This window comes from Antechinus flavipes, chromosome 2 (genome assembly GCF_016432865.1).
Source record: "Antechinus flavipes isolate AdamAnt ecotype Samford, QLD, Australia chromosome 2, AdamAnt_v2, whole genome shotgun sequence".
NCBI classification, from domain to species: domain Eukaryota; kingdom Metazoa; phylum Chordata; class Mammalia; order Dasyuromorphia; family Dasyuridae; genus Antechinus; species Antechinus flavipes.
In genome coordinates, this window is record NC_067399.1 from 16,219,607 (window position 1) to 16,244,799 (window position 25,193).

The window sequence follows — 25,193 nt, forward strand, 5'->3', positions numbered from 1 at the left end:
GGCAGAGATGTGCACAGGACACTTATGGCACAGGAAATGAATGTCAAGAACAAAGACATAAAAGAGGAGATCATGTGGGTAATTCTAAAATGATTCAAGGACTCTCATTTAGCGCCAAATGGAGAGTACTGTGAGATAAAGGTGAACTTCAGGCTGAAGAAGGTTCACCATCAATAGCCATGAAGAGCCATTGGAGGATTCTGAAAAGAAGGGCAACGTTGTTTTTTGTTTTTTGTTTTTTTGTTTTTTTAATTATATTAGGATGTTTGTAGCCCACTCTTTTTGCAGTGGCAAGAAATTGGAAATTGAATGGATGCCCATCAGTTGAAGACTGGTTAAATAAGTTATGGCATATGAATGTTATGGAATATTATTTTTCCATATGAAACAATCATCAGGATGATTTCAGAGAGATCTGGAGAGACTTACATGAACAGATGCTAAGTGAAGTGAGTAGAATCAAGAGAACATTGTACAAGGCAGCAGCACAATTATATGATCATCAACTCTGTATGGATGTGGCTCTTTTCAACAATGAGGTGATTGAAGCCAATTCCAATAGACTTGTGATGGAGAGAGCCATCTGCATCCAAAAAGAGGACTGGATATGTATTATTACAACATAGTGTTTTCAGTTTGTTGTTGTTTGCTTGCTTTTTCTTTTCTTTCTCATTTTTTTTCTTTTCAATTTGCTTTTTCTTGTATATATACATATATATGTATGTATATATGTATATATATTTGTGGAACTGTATATAAACATGTGTACATGTATATATTGGATTGCATGCTGTCTATGGGAAGGGAGAATGGAGGGAGAAAAATTTGTAGCACAAGATTTTGCAACAGTGAATGTTGAAAACTATCTTTGTATGTATTTTGATAATAAAAAACTATTATTTAAATAAATATTTCCCAATTACATTCCTTACAATTACACTGGGTTCCTTTAAAGGTGTAACTTGCCTTAGGTCACACTCCTAGTAAATGTCAGAGACAGCATTTCAATCAGGACTCAAGTTCAGAAAGAAAATTAAGTAATCTTTCCAATGTGTTAATCCATCCATTTTATGTTAAAAAGATCGAAAAAGATATGAACTCAAAGGAATTTTTAGGGACCCTGTCAATCCAGCAGCCTTTTTTATAATTGAAGAAACTAAAATTCCGATTTACATCTCATACAAAATCACACACTTAATATTTGATAGAGCTCTTTGGCAGGCTAAAATAGGGTAAAAAGAGAAGATCTGTGTTCAAATTCAGCATCAGACTTACTAAGATGACCCTGCAAAAGTCATTTAATATCTGTCTGCCTCAGTTGCCTTAACTGTTATATGGGGATAAGGGATAATGTAAGCACTTCCCTCTCAGTGTGAAGATCCAATGAGATATATTTCAAATATGTCTCCCAGTACCTGGCACACCGTGGGTTTTAAAGAAATCCTTGTTTCCTTCCTTCCCCTTTCCTTCTTTCTTTCTTCCCTTCCTTCTTTCCTTCCATATCATATGTACTGCCTCCCAGAACACCTCATGGTCTCCTGCTATGAGCCAACAGGTTTGTCTCTGGAATGATCCCAACAGTTCTCCACCTCAATTGGCCATGGGTGACAGCAATGAAAGACTTCACCCCCAACAGGAGTATGAAATCGACAACCTTCGACCCTTTATTAGAAATCCCGGATGTGAAAGTTACTAGAAAAAGACATTTCAACTCGTGACAATTTCAATTTTCCCAGGGCAGGCAAATCAGGATTAATGAGCTCCAGGATTTTAAAGACCTCTTTAACCTATTTAACCTATAAACAAAGTGTCATTTTCAAAATAGACTTTTGAGCTTTTAAAGAACCCGGGGTGAGATTGGATGGATGTCTTTGGGTCTGTGAAAGGGCCCAGACCGTGTTTAAGAAAAATCCTTTTCTCTTCCTGAAAATTGTTCGAGTGCAATCCATTGTATTTATTCAATTACACTTGATTTTATTTCGTCTTTAAAACGTGGCCTACAGAGATCTCCGAACAACAGAACCCCAGAAACGAGGCTTTGGCTCCCAACCCAGCTCGCCTCTGTTTTAACAGGACATCATCCAATGTGTACAGTTCCTCAGGTCGCCAGGACCGGCATTACCTGGCATAGCTTTGCCCACAGCAAATCTGGATGACCCTTCCCAGAGATTTCAGGCTATTCCAAGATTTTTTCTTTTTTTGCTCTTGTTCTTTAACCGTCTAAAAAAAAAAAGAAGAAGAAGAAGAATCCGCCCCACTCCCCAAGATGTATTTCTTTGCCTTTTTTGACCAAAGGAAAGTCTTTTTTTTTTTTTTTTTTTTTCTTCAGTACTCAGCACACGGCGAGCTGACGGAGAAAGTCCCTGCGCAGAAGCTCTGACTGGGCGAAATATTCCGCTTGCCGCAGAGTAATACGGTAAAGGCAGGAGATTACGGTACTCGCTGAGGGTAGCGCCTGTTACATCAGCGGTAGCTGCAAAGTTCCTGCCTGCTTTGGGCTGCGATCTCCCCGCTGGTTCTCCCGGTGTCACAGCCCTCGGGGAGTTCTCGGACCGGGTGCTCGCCTTCTTCCCGGTTTTCTTTTCTCTTTGCTCTGGCCCTGCCTTTTTCCCTGCGGCGGGAGCCCAGCCCGAGCCCGGAGCTGGCGGGAGCGGACCGCTGAGCCCTCGGGATCCCGGGAGCCGGCTCCGTGGGGACGGGAAGAGCAGGTTCTCCCGGCGGCCAGAAGGAGGAGGCGGTGGCTGCGGCGGCTGGACTGGTCCAGGACCGGCTCCCGTGAAGACGCTCCGGCCGGCCGCCTCCCACCCCGAGCGTCCGCCGCTGCGCCCCGCGACCGCAGACTAGGTGAGCCGGGACGGGGGAGGCGAGGAGCACCGGTGGGGGTGGGGGCTGAGGGGACGGGGAACACCGAGGAGTTCTCCATTCCGGGGACCCCCGGGAGGAGGACAGCCAGCAGAGGGCTGGCTCTCTGCCACCGACAGGCAGGTGAAGGGAAAGCGTCCTGGGGCTAAGAGATCCTACGGCACCATCGCATCCGACCCCCTTCTCTTACAGCGGGGGAAACTGAGGCCCAGAGAGGACGAGGCTCTTGCCCAAGGTCACAAATATTAACTGAACTAGAGGAGCGGGAATTCGAATCCAGTTCCTCTGATTCTACATTGAGGGGGGGCGCAGCGGGTTCACTGAGTGGTTTCTGTCCTCCCTTCTCTTTTCTGCCTCTCTTTCTCTGTCTGAGCCTCTGTTTCGGTGCCTCTGCCTGCCTATTTTGCTGTCTCTATGTATCTGTTTCTCTATCTCTCACTGGGTCTATTTATCTGTCTGTATCCCTATGTCTCTATCTTGTCTGCTTCTGTCTGCGACTGTCTCTTTATATCTCCACCTGCTTCTCTGTCTTTCTGCGTCTGTCTCTTTGTCTTCGTCTCTGTCTCTCTCTACATCCTCTCTCTGTCTCTCTGTATCTCTGTCTCTCTCTATGTGTCTGTCTCTCTGTCTGTCTCTCTCTCTCTGTGTGTGTCTCTCTCTCTCTCACACACACACACAAAATCCTCTCTTTTCCCCCAACACACTTTCCCTGAAGTTATTTCCTAGATGTCAAGTATTAAAAAACAAACAAACAAAACCCTGTTGTATTTATTTATACAAAAGAGAAAGATTTGAAAAAATGACCAAGGAGGACCTGGATCCCAAGATCCCAGATCTAAAACTGGAGAGGCCTTGGAAAGCTGGCAGCTCACACGGCCCCTTTCACACACGGGAAAATCGAGAGCCAGAGAGTCGAAGGCTTTTACCCATCACATAGACAGTAAACAGCGGAGCTGGGATTGGAACTCAGTTCTTTCCCTCCCACTCCATCACTCTTTACCTTCCCCCGAGTGGGACGTCAGTCCTGAGGCCGGACGTGCACCCGAAGGTCTTGAGGAAGTCCCCGAGGGGAAGCCCGGGCGTTTCTTCCCTCGCGGGGTTCGAAGCCCCGAGACGGCGTTTCCCGGCGGGTGGGGGGGTCTGCCCCGCCCCGGGCCGGGAAGCTTTAGAAGGAGCCTCTCCATCCCGCTCCCGCCGGCTTTCTCTTCTGCTTCGGCCCGCCCCTGGTCCAGTTGCGCCACAGCGCAGGCTAGGACGAGTCCGCTCTGGGACTTGGGGTCCCTGTCTCCTGCAGGATCGGAGACCCGGTGTGGACAGTTATACTGGCCAGAGACGGGTGGAGCTAGGTGCTGCGGAAAGACTCCTCTGTCACGTAGGAGGAGAGGGCCCCGCGCACCCCGCTCCGCTCCGCCGCACCCCGCATCTGCCCAGGCCCAGGAAAGCTCCGGGCGCCGTGGAAGCTGCTCAGCTGCGGTTCTGGTTCAGTCTCCGGCGGGTTCGCAGGGTGTGGGTCCTCCACAGGCGCGGACTGCGTACGCCTGAGGGTCGGACCCTCCTCTCATCCTAGCGGGGGTCACGTCAACCCCTAGTTCTTCCTCTCTAAGTAGCTGGATGTTGGGGCACCTGTTGGCAGAATCCATCCTTAGCTTGGACTGGCTTCGTGGAGAGGTGAAAAACGCGCTGAACTTGGACGCAGGAGCCCCAGGGCTGCAGCCTCGCGTCCCCTGTGACCTTGACCTTGAACTCCTCCCCTCCCCGCTCCCCCTTTGGGCCTCGGTTTCTCTCTCTGTAAAATCAGGGGGCAGCATCTCTTTAACGTCCCTTCCCGAGACAGCGACTTCACGAGCAGCGCTTTTCAGAGGCTGTCGGGGTTCATTTCCCTCTCTGTGGGGAGGCAAGTTCACCAATATTATGGGGTCCCCTGACTCGACTCTGCTCATCTGGACTTCTTGACGGAACCAGGGGAAAATCAGGCAGTGAGCACGTACACCGGTGCAGAGGATCCAGGAATGGGGGGGTGGGGAACAGGGGGAAGGAGGGGCGCAATCTCCGAGCTTAGCTTTCTGTGTCCCACGCCCCGGCGGGAGGGAAAGAACAGGGGTTATGCACTGAGGAGAAGCCGCGGGCCCGGCTCCCCAGGAATAGTGACGTCCCCCCGGAACGCGGACGGGGCGGCCTCGGGAGCCTGTATTCATTCATTCATTCTCCCCCTCCCTTTTTCTCTGTCCTTTTCCAGGAGACTTTCAAACAGAGCCGAGCCCTCCAGCCCCGGAGCCGCCGCGGCCATCTCACTCTTGCTCCTTCAGCCCCGGGATCGGGGACATGCCCTGAAGCCAGAGCCCTAGGAGGGGCGGCGGGGGATTGGAGGGGCTGATCCTCCACCTCCTTTTCCCTCCAGATGAGTCCGGGAGACCTGCGGACTCTGGGGAGAAGGAACTCGCCGGCATCGAACTGTCCACACCCCTTGACCTTGACCTGGCGCCCTTGAGACTGAGGCCTTGAGATCGTGAAAGGCCAAGCCACTAACGCCCGTGGGGGAGAGAGGGCGGAGGGAGATCGTGTTCATTTGGTTTTCAAGGTTTTCTTTGACGAGATCCGGAACCTTCGGAGAGTTAGGAAGAGAAACCCCGACGAATCTCCTCGAGTTCAATCCCCTCCCCCTCCAAACTCTTCCCATTTCCCAATCTTGAAATGCCTTCCCCACGCTGAGAACTTCTTGCGGAAGAGAAGGCTCTGGGACTTCGGGGGTGTGGGGATTGAAGAGCTAGACCCTGTCCTCCCGGCTCTGGCTGGGTGGGGCCAGGAGTGGAGGGGCTAGAGGCGGGGATCCTGCCTTCTGACCATGTCTCCCCGAACTGCTTTTTCCTTCCCTCCGCCTCGGGTGGATTTCCTACATCAGTCTGGTTTGCCTCTGACAGCCCATGTCGTGGGTGTTCTCAGCCGAGCCAAGCCCACGCACTCCTAGGAGACTCGAGCTTCCCATCCACCGTCCGTCTGACTAAGGATCCCATTCCTCTCGGGATTCTCTGGGCATTCTCCCGGGACCCTGTAGAAGAAGAGCTGGGATTTGAGCCAGGTGGTGTCCCGGGGACCATGGTGTTTCTCCCTGAGAATGCCTCCGACAGCTCCAACTGCACCCACGCCCAGGAGCCGGTGAATATCTCCAAGGCCATTCTGCTGGGTGTGATCTTGGGAGGGCTCATCCTTTTCGGGGTGCTGGGAAACATCCTGGTGATTCTCTCGGTAGCCTGCCACCGGCACCTGCAGTCTGTCACCCATTACTACATCGTCAACTTGGCCGTGGCTGACCTCCTCCTCACCTCCACGGTGTTGCCCTTCTCAGCCATCTTGGAGATCCTGGGCTACTGGGCTTTCGGCCGGATTTTCTGCAACATCTGGGCCGCCGTCGATGTCCTGTGCTGCACTGCCTCCATCATGGGCCTGTGCATCATCTCCATCGACAGGTACATCGGGGTCAGCTACCCCCTGCGCTACCCTACCATCGTCACCCAGAAAAGAGGTCTCCTGGCCCTGATGTGTGTCTGGGCCCTGTCCCTGACCATCTCCATCGGACCTCTCTTTGGCTGGAAAGAGCAGCCCCCGGAGGATGAGACGATCTGCCAGATCACCGAAGAGCCGGGCTACGTGCTCTTCTCAGCCCTGGGCTCCTTCTACATCCCCTTGGCCATCATCCTGGTGATGTACTGCCGGGTGTACGTGGTGGCCAAGAGGGAAAGCAAGGGTCTCAAACACGGCCTGAAGACTGACAAGTCGGACTCCGAGCAGGTGACTCTCAGAATCCATCGGAAAAACGCTCCCTCTGCCAGCACCTCCGGCTCCAGCTCCAAGAACAAGACGCACTTCTCCGTGAGACTTCTCAAGTTTTCCAGGGAGAAGAAGGCCGCAAAGACCCTGGGCATCGTGGTGGGCTGCTTCATTCTCTGCTGGCTTCCTTTCTTCTTAGTGATGCCCATTGGTAAGTCTTTGGAAGGGAGGCACAAAACCCCTTTACAAACTTGTCCTTCCTACTTCACCAATTAAGTGGGATGTTTCCCCCTTCTCTCTTACATTGTCTGTTTCAATCCATCATCAAAATCTGGGCTACAGAATCAGCACGGTCAATAGAAAGTCCATTGAACCTGCAGTTGAATATGAGATATTGGCTTTGAAGTCAGAGGATATGTGTTTGAATCCTGGTTCTGCTCCCATATTATTTGTATTGAATTGGTCAAGTCATTTCAGTAACCTACATTGTTTCATTCATTTTAATTCAATTCAATTTAATTAATTTGTTTAAGCTCCTTTGTTTAATTAGATCATATGATCCTAAACTCCCAACTTTAAGCCTCTGATCCTCCAATCCCACTTCTGCTGGTTTACACTTGGAACATCCTTTCATTCTTTCTGGGTTTCATTTTCCCCCATCTGGGAAAAAGGTGGTCAGGCTCCATGGTCTTCAGATCCCTTCCTCCTCAAAGTCTCTAGTCCTCTCAGTCTCTCTCTACTAGTATTTGCCATCTTGGGCAAGTCACATCAATCTCCCTGAACCTTGGTTTTCTCATCTAGAAACTGCATGTGTGAGAATGTGTGAGGGTGTCCCTTGCAGCTATGACCAAAGACCATATTTAAAACATGCATGCTACCAAAGCTCTCTGGAAATGTCACCTGAGTTTCCCTTGTCCTTGAGTCCATCCTATTTTATACAGCAAAAAACAAAGCCACTTTCAGAGTACCATAAAGCCTTCTCTACTTAATGTAGATTAATCCGCATTAAAAAAAAAAAAAAAAGGCAAGTTCTTTTATTAGTCTTCCTGGATATTTAACCTAAACACTCCCAGGCCTTCTTTCAACAGGCATTTATGCCGAGGACTGTTAAAGGTCTTTTCAGATACTGCAGCTAAATCTTGTGTGTGTGTGTGTGTTCATTTTGCATCGGGAGAAATCATCAAGCTTACTCTGGACAATTGCCTGTTACTAGGATAAGATTATATTAGCAAGTATTCTGTTGAAAAAATAATCTGATTATCTTCATAACTGTGCACTCATTTTCTGGATTCAAGATGAAAGGTAAGTACAATGAACTGTTAACAGGAAAAAAATCACTGGAAGCCCAAACCTATTTAAGCGTTAAAGAAAACACTATAAATATTTCCCCCGATGAGTAAATACTTCATTCTTCACTGTGACAATGTGTGTATTTAAACAAGCATCACTAACATCCCGACTCTGACAGGATGGCTGATTTCTTTCTCTCTAGAAGTTGGGGATGAAACAGGGTGAAAAGTGCTCTGTGGTTTCCAAGTCCAATTCCTGCAGATGTTAAATTAACTCTTGTCAAAAGTAATCAGATCGTTGCTAAGATCAGCAAGCTGATCCATTTGGAGCAGTTCGTGAATGCGAGGGGGGAGGGAGGGAACCTTTCAACAAGATCCCAAAATGGTGGTTTGTTATTTTTAGTCTGCAAATTCAGATCCTAAAGAGTCCCACCAGTTGTTGAGAGAGACTCAGACAAGTAACTTGGAAAGTGGTCGTGAGAAATGATTCAAGTTAATGCCTCCAGTACTCTCGGGTCAAATTTCGACTGCATGAACTTATGGGAGTTCTACTTTTGATTTGTTTTTTCTGTTCAACACTTAGAACATTGTAGTGGCTTGTCGTGGTGTGAGAAAGCACTTGAGTGTAGTACAGGAGAAGAATGTTGGAGAAATCCAGAGGATCTAGAGTGTATTATCGGCTCTGTCAATACAGATCTTAATGATCTCAGTCAAAGCTTGTCATCTCTAATATTTTATTTCCTTAAGTGTAAAATGGGACAGGTGTCCTAATGTAAATACTTCTACAATTTCCCTCCCTAAACCTGACCTTCTGGGTTCTATTTTAGGTTCTAGGTTCTAAAACCAGTACTAAGGACTAGATACTATTGCTTTCAATTTCAGGAATCTGGCCGTAAGGTCTCATATCTTTTGGAATAATTTTAAGATTATTGTCTGTTTCTTTTCCATATATAATTATGTGATTTTGTGGTACCTTACCTTGGAAATTACGTATTCCTTCTTACTATTAAAGCCCAGGGTGCCCCTTCTAGCTATGACCTCCTGTGGGTAGTGCACCAAGCCTGAAGTCAGGAGGACCCGAGTTCAAATCTGGCTTCAGATTTGACCAAAGACCCACATTTAAAGCATATTACCGAAACTCAGTCAGGTCACTTTATTTCTCAGCCTCCATGTCTTCCTTTGTTTAATTCAAGGTTTAGACTGACAAATGTAATCTGATGGTAGCCAACCACTGAGTCCTTATTCGAGAATATTTGATATCTATTTCAACAGGCGAAAGGACTTACAACCCAGCCATTTTCTCAAATATACCTATTTAAACATCTAAAAAGAATCGTGTAAAAGAAAAGGGAGGTATAGACAGTGAGAAAGTATTGATGGCATGATAGCTAACATGTTTATAGCACTGAAAGTTTACAAAGCACTTTACAAATATTATTTCATTTTATCCTTACAATTCTGGAAAGTGCAATGATTATTCCCCATTTTCAAAGAAAATCAGGCAGATGGAAGTTAAGCTACTTGTCCAGATCATACACAAGTAAGTGCCTATGGCTGATTTTGAACTCAGATCTCCTGACTCCAAATCCTGTATTCAATCCACTTGTGCCACCATATATAAACGAAGATATATTTTGGAACTGGGAAGAGTTGGGCAGGATGAATTCTGGGTAAGATAGATGACTTGAGATAGATAGACAGACAGATATAGATAGAGCCTCAAGACATATATATATATATATATATGTGTGTGTGTGTGTGTGTGTGTGTGTGTGTGTGTGTATCTATCTATCTATATATATATATATAGCTATATCTATATATATATCTGTCTATCTATAGCTATATATATATATATCTGTTTATCTATAGCTATATATATATATATATATATATATATATATATATATATATCCCTTCCTCAAGTTCCTCTTCTCTCCAATCCATCTTCTACTTCGATTACTAAAGTAATTCTCCAGAACACAGCTCTTACTCTACTACTCAGCAAGCTTCAGTGGTTCCCTTTTACCCCCAATCTCAGATATATAGATCTTATCCATCTGTAATTACAGGACACTAACATTTATGCCTCATTCCTGGATATAGCTGTTGGAATCCTTACTAACTGCTAACTAATTAGAGTTGATCTAATCTTACAAGAAGATGTTTTGGGCAGAACCTGAAACAAGGTACTAAGTAGAACTAATTGATACAAGGCTGGTGTTCACACCTTTACTCATTGGAGTTCAATGAGTTCACACCAGTCCACAAGTATGCTAGCTTCACAAAGTACACTTTCTAACTTCAAGGGAGTTCACACCTCCCTTAAAGCTCTTTGGGCCAGAGAGCACTATGGGAGGTGTGAACTCATTGAACTCCAATGAGTAAAGGTGTGAACACAAGCCTTGTATTCATTAGTTCTACTTAGTACCTTGTTTCAGGTTCTGCCCAAAACATCTTCTTGTAAGATTAGATCAACTCTAATTAGTTAGCAGTAAGGATTCCAACATATAGCCAGAACCACATTGAAAGTGTGACTCACGGTCCCTTTGTAGTAATCCAGGTGGAGAATATCACATGATAGAAGAAAAGGGAAGCATTCACAGAAAAGCATTCTACTGTGTGGAGTGTATGAGGATAGCACAGAGCTTAGAGTCAATTAGGCAGGCAGACAAGAAGCAACAGGTATTTATTAAGCACTTAACCTATACCAGGCACTGTGCTAAGCACTAGAGACATAAGAAAATTTTTTTAAAAAATTATTTTTTAAGGAAATCAACTGCTAATAGAGGAGGAAACCACGTGCAAATCACCAGTCTTGAGGGAGCTGGAAAGGAGCTAAGAGGAAAATTCTAGGGATGGTTGGGAGCAAGTAGAAAGGGACAAACAGTAAGCTGATAAGCCAGCCCAGTGTAGATCAATTGTGTCAAGGTTAGTAAAATATAAGCAACTTGGAAAAGTAGCAATGCGCCAGGTTTTGAAGGGTTTGAATAAATCAAGGATTTAATATTTGAGCTTGGGAGTAAAAGGGAACCATTGAAGCTTGTTGAGTAGTAGAATAACAGAGCTGTATTTTGGAGAATCACTTTAGCAAGCAAAGTGGAAGATGGATTGGAGAGAGGAGAGACTTGTGGCAGGGAAATCAAAAGAAGGTCATAACTATGGTCCAGGAGAGAGAACAGAATGGGAATTCCACTTCTGTCATTTACTAACTGTGGGACTGTAGGGAAGTCACTTGTTTGTCCCACAAATGACATCAGGAGGGTGAGGGCTCGACTTGCAAATGAATTATATTTAAGTGAGGGAGGGCTGTGCAAGGCCAACAGCCTCACTCTCTCCTCCAGTCAGCTGGGTCCGGTAGTAAGATATTGATGGGTTATTGATAAGATATATAGATAGATCAGGATGAATGGAGATGGCAGAGATGGAGATGCAAGAAAGTCACTTAATCAATCAACAAACTTATTATGTGACAGCTATAATGTTATTAGGCATGTCTATATAATGACAAAAGTCCTTACTTTCAAGGAGTTTCCATTCTATTAGGGAATAACATATGTATATGTGTGAGAATGTGACACACATATGTTTGTATGTATATGTGTGTGCATATGCATTTTCACAAATATATTAGCTAAGTTGTGCACAGGTAGAGAATGCTCTCACTCCTCATCTCCATATCCTGGCTTCTCTGGCTGCCTTCAAATCCTAACTAAAAGTCTGCCTTTGGGCAATGCACCAGCCCTGAAGTCAGGAGGATCTGAGTTCAAATCTGGCCTGATATACTTAACATTCCCTAATTGTGTGACCCTGGGCAAGTCACTTAACCCCAATTGCCTCAGTAAAAACAAACAAACAAAAAAAAAAAAGTCTGCCTTCTACAAGAAGGCTTTCTTAATCTCCCTTAATTCCCATGCCTTTCCTCTATTGATTATTTCAAATTAATCCCATTTATAGCTTTCTTATACATCATTGTAAATGCCATCCCCTCCATTAGTCTTTGGACATTATTATCTTTTACTTTTCTTTATGTCCCCAGCATTTAAAATGATGTCTATCCATAACAGGAACTTAACTAAATGTTTGTTGATCAATTAACTGAATGGGGTAGGGAGAATATTTGTAGCTAGAAGGACAAAAGAAGGCTTCTTGTAGTAGCTGGTTCTTGACCTTCACCTTGAAGGAAGATAAGAAACCCAAGGTCAGCAGATGGTACATTCTAGGGATGGGAGGATAGCTAATTAATCAACTAATGCTAATGCTAATGTAATTTGTCCTTCATATGTGGTACCTGATTGCATCTCTCCTTGCCTTTGCATTAGCTATCCTCCCATCCCTAGAATGTACCATCTGCTGACCTTGGAACAGTTTCTATCATTCATTCATTTTCAGGCATATCCAATTCTTCATGATCCTATTTGGGGTTTTCTTGGCAAAGAGACTTGGGGTGGTTTGCCATTTCCTTCGACTTCTTTTACAAATGAGGAAACCGAGGCAAGCAAGGTTAAGTGATTTCCTCAGGGTCACACAGCTAGGAAGTGATTGAGATCAGATATAAACTCGGGAAGATCTATCCACTTTGCTGCCTGGTTCTTCATGAGGAACAATGAGAAGAACATTTTAACTAAATTAGAGGGTGCATGAAGAGGAATAATGGGTAATAAAACAGGAAACATTAAGTGGAGCTAGATTGGGAAGGATAAGTGTCAGACAGATGCCTTTATATTTGAGCTTGCAAGTCATTGAGAGCTTCTTGAATTTATTGGGCAGAAGAGAGGCACAGTCCAACCTGTGCTTTAGGAAAATCACCTTGTTAAGCTGAACTGAGGGAAGATTATTGTGAGAAGAGATTTGAAGCTGGAGACCAATTAGGAGACAATTGCAATAGTCCAGGCAAGAGTTGATAAGGGGAAAGGGGGAGGGGAAAGGAGATAGATGCTGAAAATGATGCCGAAGTAGAATCGACCAAGTTTTATCAGATGATTGGATCAGGGAGCGAAGGAGAGTGAGGTTGAAAACTGGGATTGACTGAAAGGAGGGTCGTATGCTGGACAGAAATGACAAAGTTTAAATAGGGCTGAAGTTGGGGGCTGAGATCGGGAGGGGATTGGGAGGAAAAGGAATGGGATTCTAACACCTGGGAGAATAAAGAAAGATATTTGAGTCAAGATAATGGCAGTGATAATCACGGAGAAAGCTGAAGCTGCCTCTGTCCTATTTGGTAGAAAATATAGCAGAACTTTTATGTTCTATTGAATGATTAAATTCTACACACACACACACACACACACACACACACACACACACACACACATACATACACACAATCAGCATGAACTTCTTGGAATCCAGTTCACTTCAGACACTGATTTACTGGGTCAACATGGGCACCTCAGATTTAGAGCTGGAAAGGATCTCAGAGGCTAGGTTCAATCACACTCCTTATTTAACAGATAAGGAAACTGAGGCCTCCAGGATCACCCAGCTAGTGTATGAAGCTGGTACCATCCTGACTTCCAAAATAATTATTTGAAGATGGTAATTGTTTTACTTCTCTGAGCTTCAGTTTCACTTCTAAAATGTGGATAATAGACCTTGTCTCTTCCTCCTCCATTCCTCCTCCCCTCCCCCTCTCCCCCCCAGCAATATTACCTTTCTCCTTAAAATATCAAGAGTTCACTTTTCCTTTGGAAGTGATATCAGAGCCAAGTTATAAACCATAATGCCCATCTTGGACAACATTATCCCCACACTTGGTTTTGTTTTGATCCCGGTGTCTTCTTCTAGCTTGACAATCATTCCATGTCAATCTTGACTACAAAATTTGTATTTGTTTTCTAAAAAGAAATAACTAAAAAAACTTCATCTATCTTAAGAAAGTGAAAAATTACTAACTCTGAGCATTCCCCCCACCCAAAAAAATAAATAAACCCCAATCTCTTAATTTCAAGAATTTAAAGGACTATCACATGAAAGAAGGATCAATCTCATTCTGTTTGACTCCAAAAGGTAGAATCATGAAGCAAATAGGCAACACTGGAGAGAATCAAATTTAGACTTGATGTTGAGGGGTGGGGGAAATATAACAACTAAAGATGTGCAAGACTGGAGTAAGATGCAAAGATTAGGGAAAGGAAGAGATGTTTCCCAAGAAGAAAGGGGTGGATAATCATTTGCTGTAGATATTGGTGAGGTGATTATTTTTCAGGCTTGAGTTATACAATATACAGAGGTCCCTTCCAATTCTGACACTTTTCAATTTGAGAGAATCAGAAAGATGGTTTTCTGCTCATGGTTCGATATTAGCTGTAACCCCAATTCAAAAGAGGCACCTCTTTTATTCATTCTTTCATTAGCTCATCCATCCATCCATCCATCCATTCATTTGCTTATTCAATCATCCAATGACTGGAGATTATTTTATTTTTTATATTGACTCTCTAGAGCCTAGGACAACATTTGGTGTTTTGTTCATTCATTCAATAAACACTAAGTTCCTGCTTTGTGCTAGGCTCTGTGCTAAACACTGTGGATACAAAAAGATGCAAATGACAGTCTCTCCTCTCCCAATTGGATTACAATCTAAGAATAACTGCCTTGAAATATTTGAAAGGCTTTCACATGGAAGAAAGATTAGATATATTCTTCTTGATTCCAGGAGCAATCATTTGAAGTTGCAAAGAGGCTAATTGAGGCTAGATTTCAGGCAAATTTTCTAGAGCTATTCCACAGGAATGAACTTCCTGGAAGGTCTTGGATTTTGCCCCATGGGAGGTCTTCAAATGGGTTCCTGAACTGGACCCTTTATTGCAGATCCTATCAAGCCAATTCCTGGTCAGTTATAGGTTGTCCCTCCCCTCCCTTCTCCCTCCCCCCCCCCCCCCCCCGAGACTCTTCCAAGAATCTGAAATTTTGCGATTGTCTGACTGGCTGACCTTTCGGGCAACAGCGCACGGCTGTGATATTTCCCGATTCTGATTTTATCAAAAGGATGACAGAAAAAGCTGTGGTCTGGATGATGCTGGGCAAAGCCAAGAGGCTTCACAGAAAGCTCCATTGGTTGTCACCCTCCTGGAATGCTGGTGGAGCCTCAGCCCATGCCCAAAAAGGGCTGGGGAAAGAGTCTCACATAAGGATGTTTTCACATGTTCTGCCTGCATTGAGCTGATTGCCAGGACATTTGGGGTTGTTCGGAACCCTGCTGGTTTAGAGGGGAACCAAGGAACTTGAACCCTTATAAGGAGAATCATTTTTGAGCTCTTTCCCCCTCGCCCCAAAACTGCAATCCTATTGTTTTTCACAGGCTTCCTTTGCCCTTTGGGAGCATTAGTACCATATTCTTTTTTTAAAAAATAACTTTTATTGACAAAACACATGCATGGGTAATTTTTCAGCATTGCCCTTTGCAAAAACTTCTATTCCAACTTTTCCCCCTCCCCTAGATGGCAGGTAGTCCCATACATGTTAAATATGTTAAATACAATATATGTATACATATTTATATAATTGTCTTGCTACACAAGAAAAATCGGATTTAGAAAGAAGGTAAAAATAACCTGGAAAGAAAAACAGAAATGTAAGCAAACAATAACAGAAAGAGTGGAAATGCTATGTTGTGATCCACACTCATTTCCCTGGTACTATATTCTTTGGGCGATAGGCTGAAATAACAGGGAGAAAATGATTTGAAAGCTGCCAGTATCCACTTGGATGTTTCTGGGGAACAGTTCCAGAAAGGGCTGATTTCTTGGGGCAGCTAAAGCTTGAGTCTCAGGACCTTCCCAGATGAGACTTTCTAGAAGGAATTAGCAAAAGCAACACTAACAAGAGAATTCAAAGTTGTCTCATGACTCTGAATTTCTCTCTTTAGGCCTTATTTCTCCTACCTCATGCTGCAAATAAAAATAAAGAAGGAAGAGGCTATCTCTGCTATCCCAGAACTAACTTTGGGACAGCAGAAATTATAGGAAAATGGTCTATACGTGTCCCATGGCCTGATGCCTGCAGCCCCCTGCTTGTCATTGTAATGGATGGGAGGAATAGATACTCTGATTTGAGTACCAAGATTAGGCAGTCCTGTTCTGGCTTTCCTGAGGCTGGATTCAAATGCATTTGAATTACCCTCCCCCATCCTCCCTGTGTAAATTTGGCCCTCAAAGTACTGAAGCAATCTAGCTGTCTTCTGGTAGCCCCTACCTCTCATTTCTTTGGGACTGATGCTCCGGTGCAGCTAGACCACACAGTGGATAGAGCATTGGTTCTGAAGTGAAGAGGACCTGAATTGAGTGTGACCTTGGAGACTTACCATTTACTAGCTATGAGACCCAATTGCCACACACACACACACACACACACACACACACACACACACACACCATTTATAGGATCACAGATCTACAGCCAAAAGGGATCTGAGAGACCATCTAGCCCAACCCCCTCATTTTTAGAGAAGGAAACTGAAATTAAAAGAAGAAATTATATTATTATAGAAGAAATTTATAGAATATATAGAAGAAAATTAAATTATTTTCATAAGGCTAAAGTAAGTCACAGAGGTGGAATTGAAATCTAATCCTCTGAGTTTTAATCCAACCATCTTTCTTTCCTCCTTTCAGTTTCTTCATTTAGACAACTGGAGGTCCAGGGGATAGAGTGCTGGACCTAGTCTTAGAAAGACCTGAATTTAAAGTCAGCCTCCGAGACATACCAACTGTGTGATCCTTGGCAAGCCACCTAATTTCTGATCGCCTCAGTTTCCTCAACTAGAACATTTACCTCAAAGGATTGTTGTGAGAATCTATGAGATAATATTTATAAAAAGTACTTTATATAGTGCCTGTCACATAGTGTCATATACAGGCTTGTTCCCTTCCCTTATAAAATGACTCCTCATTGTTGGATTGGATAACTGCTAAATCCCTTCCAGATATAAATAATAATTTCATAATTTGAGATTTAAACTGAGGTCTTCCTAACTCCGTGGATACAGATTTAAATACTAGGCTAATACAAATCACATTTGTTCTATTCAAATCCTGACCACTGTCTGCCACTCCATTTCAGTGATATATGTGTATATACATATATATGAATATATATAAACACATACACTCATACATGTATATATTTATATATGTGTGTGTGTTTACACACACATATATAAATATATGTATTTCTAATTATTTTTATGTTTATCTGAATAGATAGCCTGCTTCTTAAAAATAGCAATTTTTATTTTTAGACTTAATTCTGTGCCTGGCACATGCTTAATATAAAATGCTTGTTGACTTGGCTTAGTTGTCCAGTTGGCAGGAAGTCCTATTGATAACTTCTCAGAAAAACTAGTTTATACTAATTATTATCAAATTACTGAAGTGACTTAGATTGCAACCCATCCATTCCTGCATACCTTGTGCCCCTCTTGTCCATACATTCCCATAAGTTCACCACAGAGAGCCAACTCACTAAATCTGCTGGAGAACTTCCTCTCTGGAGAACCATGAAAATGTGTGTTCAAATTCTGATTGCGCATAATTGTTGAGTGACTTTGGGTAAGACATTTAGTCTTTTGATGCTCTAGGCAGCTGTTAAAGAGTTAAAATTGCAGAGTCAGTGTCAGCCTGAATCAATACATGGAGTTTTTTCACGTGGGAGTTCTTTATACTTGTGTCAAACTCAAATACTAATGGATCCCTGTTAGCCACATGATGACTTATTAAACATCTCCTAATTATAGGGTTTGTTTTTACATTTATAATGTTAATATAATATTTTTTCCCAATTACATGTCAGGCAATTTTTAGCTTTTTTTTCCCCCTGAGGCAATTGGGATTAAGTGACTTGCCCAGGATCACACAGCTAGGAAGTGTTAAGTGTGTGAGACCAGATTTGAACTCAGCTCTTCCTGACTTCAGAGCCGCGCCACCTAGCTACCCCTTTACATTTATTTTCACAAGATTTTAAATTCCAATTTTTTCTCCTTCCTTTCCCCTCTTCCAAAAATGGGAGGCAAATTGATATAGGTTATACATGTACTATCATTCAAAATCTATATCCATATTATTCATAGTTGTAAAAGAAGAAAAGGATTAAAAGAAAGAAATTCAAGAAAAAAGCAAATGAAAAAGATATCCTGAAATCTGCACTCAGAGTCCAGCAGTTCTTTATCTGGTTATGGATAACATTTTCTTTCTTGAGTCCTTTTTACTGGTCTTGGATCATTGTGTCTTGGAGAAGAGCTGAGTCATTCATAGTTGGTTCTAATTATATTTTAATGTAGTTCTGGACCTACTCAGGAGTTTTATGGTCTCCAGTTTGATATCTCTGCCTTTTTTCAGTAAATCACCAATGCAGTTCCTCCTCGTAGGCTCGCCGGGGAACAAGTGGAGTCCTCCTGTTAATTGCTTATCTCTCACTTTAGGAATATTCCACTTCTTTTTCATTTCATACAATTCTTTGATGATTTTCACTGATCCAAAAAGAAGTAAAGAGAGAAAGACAGACAAAGACAGAGAGAGGTAGAGAGACAGAGATACAGAGACAAAGAAAAAGAGACAGAGACAAAAAAGAGATAGATTTTACAAAAGAAGAAATTAAGGGCAAGAAACATAACTGACTTAATAGAATCATAACATTGAGCTAGAATGGTCTCTAGAAATATCATGGAGGAAGGAGGCGAGACTCACAAAATTGAAATAACTTGAAATAATTTACTCTGAGTAAATGGACCAAGTATTGACATTCCAAGCCAGGTTCTCTGACTCTTCATTCAATGCTCTCCTTTCTTTTATTACTGTTTGCAGTAGAGATAAGGTGGCATAGTAACAGAGAGCTGCCCTCCATGCTGGAAAGACCTGGATTCAAATCTTACCTTCAATACATACTGGCTCTGTAACCCTTCCTAGTCATTTAACATCTCAAACAACAGATTTATGAAGTGCCTACTATGTGCCAGGCACTGTGATAAATTTCAGGAATATGGGAGGGAAAAAAGTGAAAAACATGGTCCCAGCTTTCAAAAAGGTGATAGTCTAATGATCCAGACTATATTCCAATAATTATATTCATACAAGTTATGGGCTGTCTACATGAATTACAGGTGGAAAGCACTGGAGGAAGGGAGGGAAGTAAATCAGAAAAAAAAAAAAAACCTCTTTGGAGAAGGAAGATTTTGTTTGTACGTGCTGCCCCTTTTCTCACCATGATTTAATATAGTTCCAGAAATGCTAGCAACAGCAATTAAGACAAGAAAGAAATTAAAAGCATAAATATAAGCAAAGAGGAGAGGGACCTCTCTTTATTTGATGATGAAATGATGGCTTAATTAGAAAATGCTGGAGAAGCACCAAAGAAACAATTGGTACAATTAATACCCTCAGCAAAGTTGAAGGCTAGAAAATTAACCTACAAAATCAATATTATTTCTGCATAATAACCAAAGTCAAGAAGCAACAATAGAAAGGGAAATCCCATTAAGATAACTACACGTGCACAAGTATTTAGAAGTCTCTCTACCAGAGCATAAAACAAATCCTCGTAGGGATTCAACTACAAAAGTTTGTTATTGCTATTGTTGAATCGTTTCAGTAATATCAGATTTTGCACGATCCCATTTGGGGTTTTCTTGCCAAAGATATTGAAATGGTTTATATTTCCTTCTCTAGTTCATTTTACAGCTAAGGAAACTGAGGCGAACAATGTGAAATGATTTGCCCAGGCTCACACAGCTAATAAGTGTCTGAGACCATATTTGAGCTCTGGAAGATGAGTCTTCTTTACTCCAGGCTTAGTATTCCATCTATTTCACCTCACTATCCCTACTCAAAAAAAATATATACCAAAAAAAAAATTGTTGGGTTTTTTTTTTAAGGGCAGTTAAGTGGTGCAGTGGATAGAGCACCAGCCCTGCAGTCAGGAGGACTGGAGTTCAAATTTGACATCAGACACTTAACATTTCCTAGCTGGGTGATCCTAGGCAAGTCACTTAACCCCAATTGCCTCAGCATAATAAAATAAATATTTTTTAAAATGCAGTTTTTGTTGTTCAGTTACTACATTCATATTTGCTCCCTTGTGACTCCATTGGGGGTTTTCTTGGCAAAGATAATCAGAATGGTTTGCCATATCCTTCTTTGGTTCATTTTACAGATGAGGAAACTGAGGCAAACAGTATTAACTTCTTCAGGTTCACACAGCTAACAAGGTTCTGAGTCTAGTTTTGAACTCAGGTTTTCCATACTCTAAATCTGATGTTCTATCCACTGCAACACCCAGCTAACTGAAGTATTCACCTTATTTGCCTCTTTTTTTGTGATATAAAACAACTGGAAACAACACAGATGCACATTGATTAGAGAATGGCTATGTAAATTTAATATTACTGTGCTGTAAGAAGCAACAAATGTAATGAATACAAAGAAGCCTGGAAAAACTTAAATGAACTGATACAAACTAAAAAACAACATACTCAGTGACTACAACAGTGGAATTGAAATAATAGTAACTAAAAATTATTTAAAGACTGAATGTGGTGAAATTATAAAGAGTGAGTTTGAGGGCAAAGACGAGAAATAAGGAAATTGCTCCCTTTAGTCCTTTACAGAAAATGGGAGGTCCAGAGAAATGGAGCTTTCCAAATAATATCAGTTTTGCTGACTTTTTTTTCCTCTTGTTCCCTTTTTAAAAATCATGTTTATTAGAGATGGATGAGAGATACAGCAAGAATTCTGAGCAATGCAGAAGCAAATTAGAGCAATAAAAAAAATTAAAAGAAAAGGACAGTTTTATTAGATTTAGGAGAACAGAAACCAGATTACAGGTCTTCAAGAAAGGAGGGGTTAAGGAGAAGTGGAAACTATGAGATATCTCGAAGTTCTGGAATAAAAAGAAGGGAGGGGAGATGGACAGCAACTCAAGTGGGTAGTAGGGTCAAATAATAAATATAATATATTAAAGATTAAAATGATTAAATAACATTTAGATTAAATTAAAATTTTAAAATTAAATAACTTAAAAATTGTTTAAAATAATTAAAACAAAATGAAAACTAATTTAAAATTTAATGATAAAAATAATACATAATAAATATTTCCCTCTCAAAGAATGGAAACTTCAATGGAGCAAGGCTTAGTTTACTCTCTTTGTATCTTCTAACACTCACATTTAACACTGCCTGGAAATGTTAAGGCAATAAATTTCAGTTAAACTGATTTGAAAATAGCCAAGACTTATTCATCAATCAGTCAATCAATAATCATGGTAAGATAGCTTCTACTGTGCTGGGTGTGAGCAACTTTTGAGATAGGCCTTTGAGATATAAATACCAAAGTGAGATAATCTTTGACCTCAAGGAATTCACATTCTACTAGAAATATTCAATGTATTCATAAATAATATATTTTTAAAATGGACAGTGATTTGGGGGTGAAGATCCTCACAGATGAAGAGGATCAGCAACAGCCTCTTGAAGGAAGCATCATTGGAGCTGGGTTTCTTAGGGAATCAGAGATTTTTGTAATGGGGAAGAGCAATTTTCATTCTGGGGGACATCTTGTATAAAGACATGAAGGTGAAAAATGGGCTCAAATCCCTGGGAAACCCAAGGCAGTGTGGCTGGAGTAGACAGTGTGAATGAGGGGAAGTAATGTGTACTCAGCCTAGAGAGACTGACTGGAACAACTATGAAGGGCAAATTGAGAAACCGGCATTTTATCGTAAGGATGACAAGGAGCTACAGTGTCTTCTTGATCAGAAGAGTAAGGATAACTGACCTTTATATAGCTATATTAGAGTTTGCAAAGTGCTATATATTTGTTTGTTCACTTGATCTTCGCAACAGTCCAGTGAGGTAGATGATGCTCTTAACTCTGTTTTCTAGAAATCAAAACTGAAGCAAAAATCAATTAAGTGATGTGCCCAGAATCATATAAGTATCTAAAGTGAATTGAATTCAGTCTTTTCCAAGCTCAACACTCTATTTACTGAGCAATCTTTGTGCTTTGGTGAGCAGATTCATGTCTGAAGAAATAGTAATAGTAATATAGTAATAACAACAGTAATAGCAATATAGTAACAGTAATAGCCATATAGTAATAGTAACCATAATAGTAATATAGTAATAGTAACAGTAATAGTAAATAAAAAAAGTAATAGTAATAGTAATAGCAATATAGTGATAGTAACAGTAATAGTAAATAGAAAAGTAATAGTAACAGTAATAGTAATATAGTAACACTAACAGTAATAGCAACATAGTAATGGTAATAGTAAATAGAAAGTAGAAAAAGTAGGAGTAACAGTAATAGTAATAGAGATAGAGATAGTAATAGTAACAGATTCATGTCTCAAAAAATAGTAAAAGAAGTAAGGAAAGATCTTGGATGTCAGTCAACAAGCATTTATTAAGTTCCTATTATGTGCCAGGAATTTATGTGCTAAAACTGCAAAGAAAGGTGAAAACTCTAACAAAACCCAGTCCCCTGAGATGACTATTTAGTGGAGCAGACAATACATAAATAACTGTACAAACAAATTGTTATATACAAGAGAAATGGGAGTTGTGGAAAGAAGGTATCAGTATTTAGGAGGTTGAAGAAAGACTTCCTCTAGAATTTTGCTAGGAAGTGAAAGGAATCAGGAAAAAAAAAGGGGGGGTGGGGTAGGGGAGAGCTAAGGAGAGAGAGAACTCCAGGCATGAGGGATAGTCAGAAAAGATGCTTGGAAATGGGGGTCTTATTCCAGATACAAGGAGGAGGCCAATGTCACCATATCATGGCATTCCTAGGGGGAAGCAAAGTGTAAGCTGGCTGGAAACGTGCGTAAGGATTATGAAGGGTTTGGGACACTAAAGAGAAGATATTCTATTTGAACTTGAAAGTAATAATAAACTAAATAGTAAATAGTAAACTTTTTAGTAAATAATACAATGATAAAATAGTAAAAAAAATAGTAAAATAGTAAATAGTAAACTAAAGTTGATCTTTTTTTTTTGGAGGGATTGTAAACAATTTAATCTTTTTATTATTATTATTATTATTATAGCTTTTTATTTACAAGATATATGCATGGATAATTTTTCAACATTGACCTTACAAAACCTTTTGTTCCAATTTTTCCCCTCCTTCCCCATCCCCCCCTCCACCAGATAGCAGGTAGTTCCATACATGTTAAATATGTTAAAGTATATGTTAAATACAATATATGTATACATGACCATTCTATCCCTATTTTCTAGAACCCTTCCACATTCTGCCATTTTATGCCAAATTCAGCTGACAGCCCAGCACTGCCAGGTCCATTACTGTCAGCAAAGTAGCTCCCAAGGAGCCTTTGCCCGCATAAGGAGGGTTTTTTTTTCCCCTGTTCTCTGTGCCAATGGTTTTATTTTGGCCACATAGAATCTCATCATTACTAAGATGGAAAAAAGATGACACAATGGCGGATGTAGACCCAATGTTGAGGAGAGACTAGATGTTCAGCAGTTTTGTTTTGTTTTTAAGTATCAAAGGCAAAACTTGACCTTTAAGCAATTTTTCAGCTTCCAATTGAACTTGTTTTCTGCAAATATGGTTTGAATAAATCAATCCCTTTCCTTTCCTCTTAAAAAAAAATGCTATTTAGCGGTGAAGGTAATAATTTCAATCTGTTTTAAGGCTTTTCTCCTGCCAAGTTCCACAGGGCCCAAAATGTCCAAGATAAAAAAAGAAACACCCCTGGAAGGGAGCTGGTACAGTCCACGGCCAGGGTCATAATTTAGTAGCATTTTTTAGTTTCTACACGAATGGGCCAGTGTGTCTCTGCAGCTGTGTTCAGCATTCAACCCAGCTGCTTTGGATCATGGTGAAGGTGCAGACTCCAGTTTGTCATGAACCCAGATACGCCCAGAATTCACATGTTGGGGTCAAAGTCACATCTTGAGAAAGGAAGATCCTATAAAATAGCCTCTCCACCTTCTTGAAGGCTTGATGTTTTGCTACTGTGTTGACTGGGCATCTAGTAGCTATTTAACATCCATTGCAAAGCCATCCAACTCTCATTTTTCTCTATATCCAACAGTGTGCCTTTGGAAGCACATAAGAGACATGTGTTCTGTATTTTTCCCCTCCTGAGGCAATTGGGGTTAAGTGACTTGCCCAGAATCACACAGCTAGGAAGTGTCTGAGAACAGATTTGAACTCAGGTCATCCTGACTTTAGGGCTGGTGTTCTATCCACTGCGCCATCTAGCTGCCCCAACATGTGTTCTTAACACCCTTGTGTTCAATCCATCAAAATGCTGTTGGATGATTGCCATCCCCAAGATCCATCCTGAAAACTCTATAGTCCCAATTGAGTCCTCTTTTGAATAGCTTCCCGTGCCAGTTCTGAAATTTTCCACAGGCTTGCAAACAGAAAGTCAATCAGTTAACAGACATTTATTAAGGCTTACTATGGGCCAGTGCAAAGCACCAGAAGTTCAAAAAAGGATGGTTCCTTCCCTGAAAGAGCTCTCAATGGAATGAAGGTGACAGCAAGTAAGCAAAGATGTATAAGCAGACCATATACAAGATGGAAAGGAAATAAAGCAGAGCTAGAAAGCCCTTAAAGGAAGAGGGAAGAGGAAGAGCTTCCTGTAGAACCTGAGGTTTTGGTTGGGGAGGAATAGAGATCACAAAAGTAGAGATGAGGAGAGATGAGGATACCAGGCAGGGAGGACCACAAGAGAAAATGCCTGGAGGCAAGAGATGGAGAGTCTTATTCATGGAATAGCCAGGAGACCAGTCACTGGCTCAAAGAGTATGTGTTGAGGAATCAGGCAAAGGAAGATTGGAAAGGTAGGAGAGAGCTAGACTGGAAAGAGCCTTGAATGTTAAACAGAAGATTTTGTTTTTGATCCTGGAGTGATAGTGAGCCACTGGGATTTATTAAGTGGAGGGAAGAGACTTGGGTAGGCCTGTGCTTTAGGAAAATCACTTTGGTGGTTGATTGGAAGAGAGATGAGACTTGAGGTAGGAAGATCACTCCTTCTACTCCCCCAGTAGCTACTGCCATGATGTAAGTGTGAGTTGATGAGGGTCAGTGTCAGGGTGGTAGCAGTGGTAAGGGAGAAAAGGGGACATTTTTGAGAAGTGTTTCAAAGGTAAAATCAATAGTCCTGATAATTGATTGAAAAGCAGATAGAGAGAAGTCAAGAAATGACTATTAGTTGGTAAGTCCTAGAAACTACGACGATGGTGTTCTCTAGGGAAATTGGGAGGGGAGAAGTTTCAGAGAACAAGAGAATACGTTCAGTTTTGAAAAT

General features: G+C 41.7%; 1 protein-coding gene across 2 annotated transcripts in view; it reads left to right on the top strand.

Annotated features, from left to right (window-relative positions):
- The first annotated feature begins 1,350 nt into the window (after window positions 1–1,350).
- Window positions 1,351–25,193, top strand: part of ADRA1A (adrenoceptor alpha 1A) — a 122,212-nt gene continuing 98,369 nt past the window's right edge. For both annotated transcript variants that reach the window (XM_051974152.1, XM_051974151.1), the window contains exons 1-2: window positions 1,351–2,844; window positions 5,099–6,838. In XM_051974152.1, the coding sequence (XP_051830112.1) occupies window positions 5,956–6,838 (883 nt within the window). In that variant the 5' untranslated portion in view covers window positions 1,351–2,844; window positions 5,099–5,955. The remainder of the gene's footprint in view (window positions 2,845–5,098; window positions 6,839–25,193) is intronic.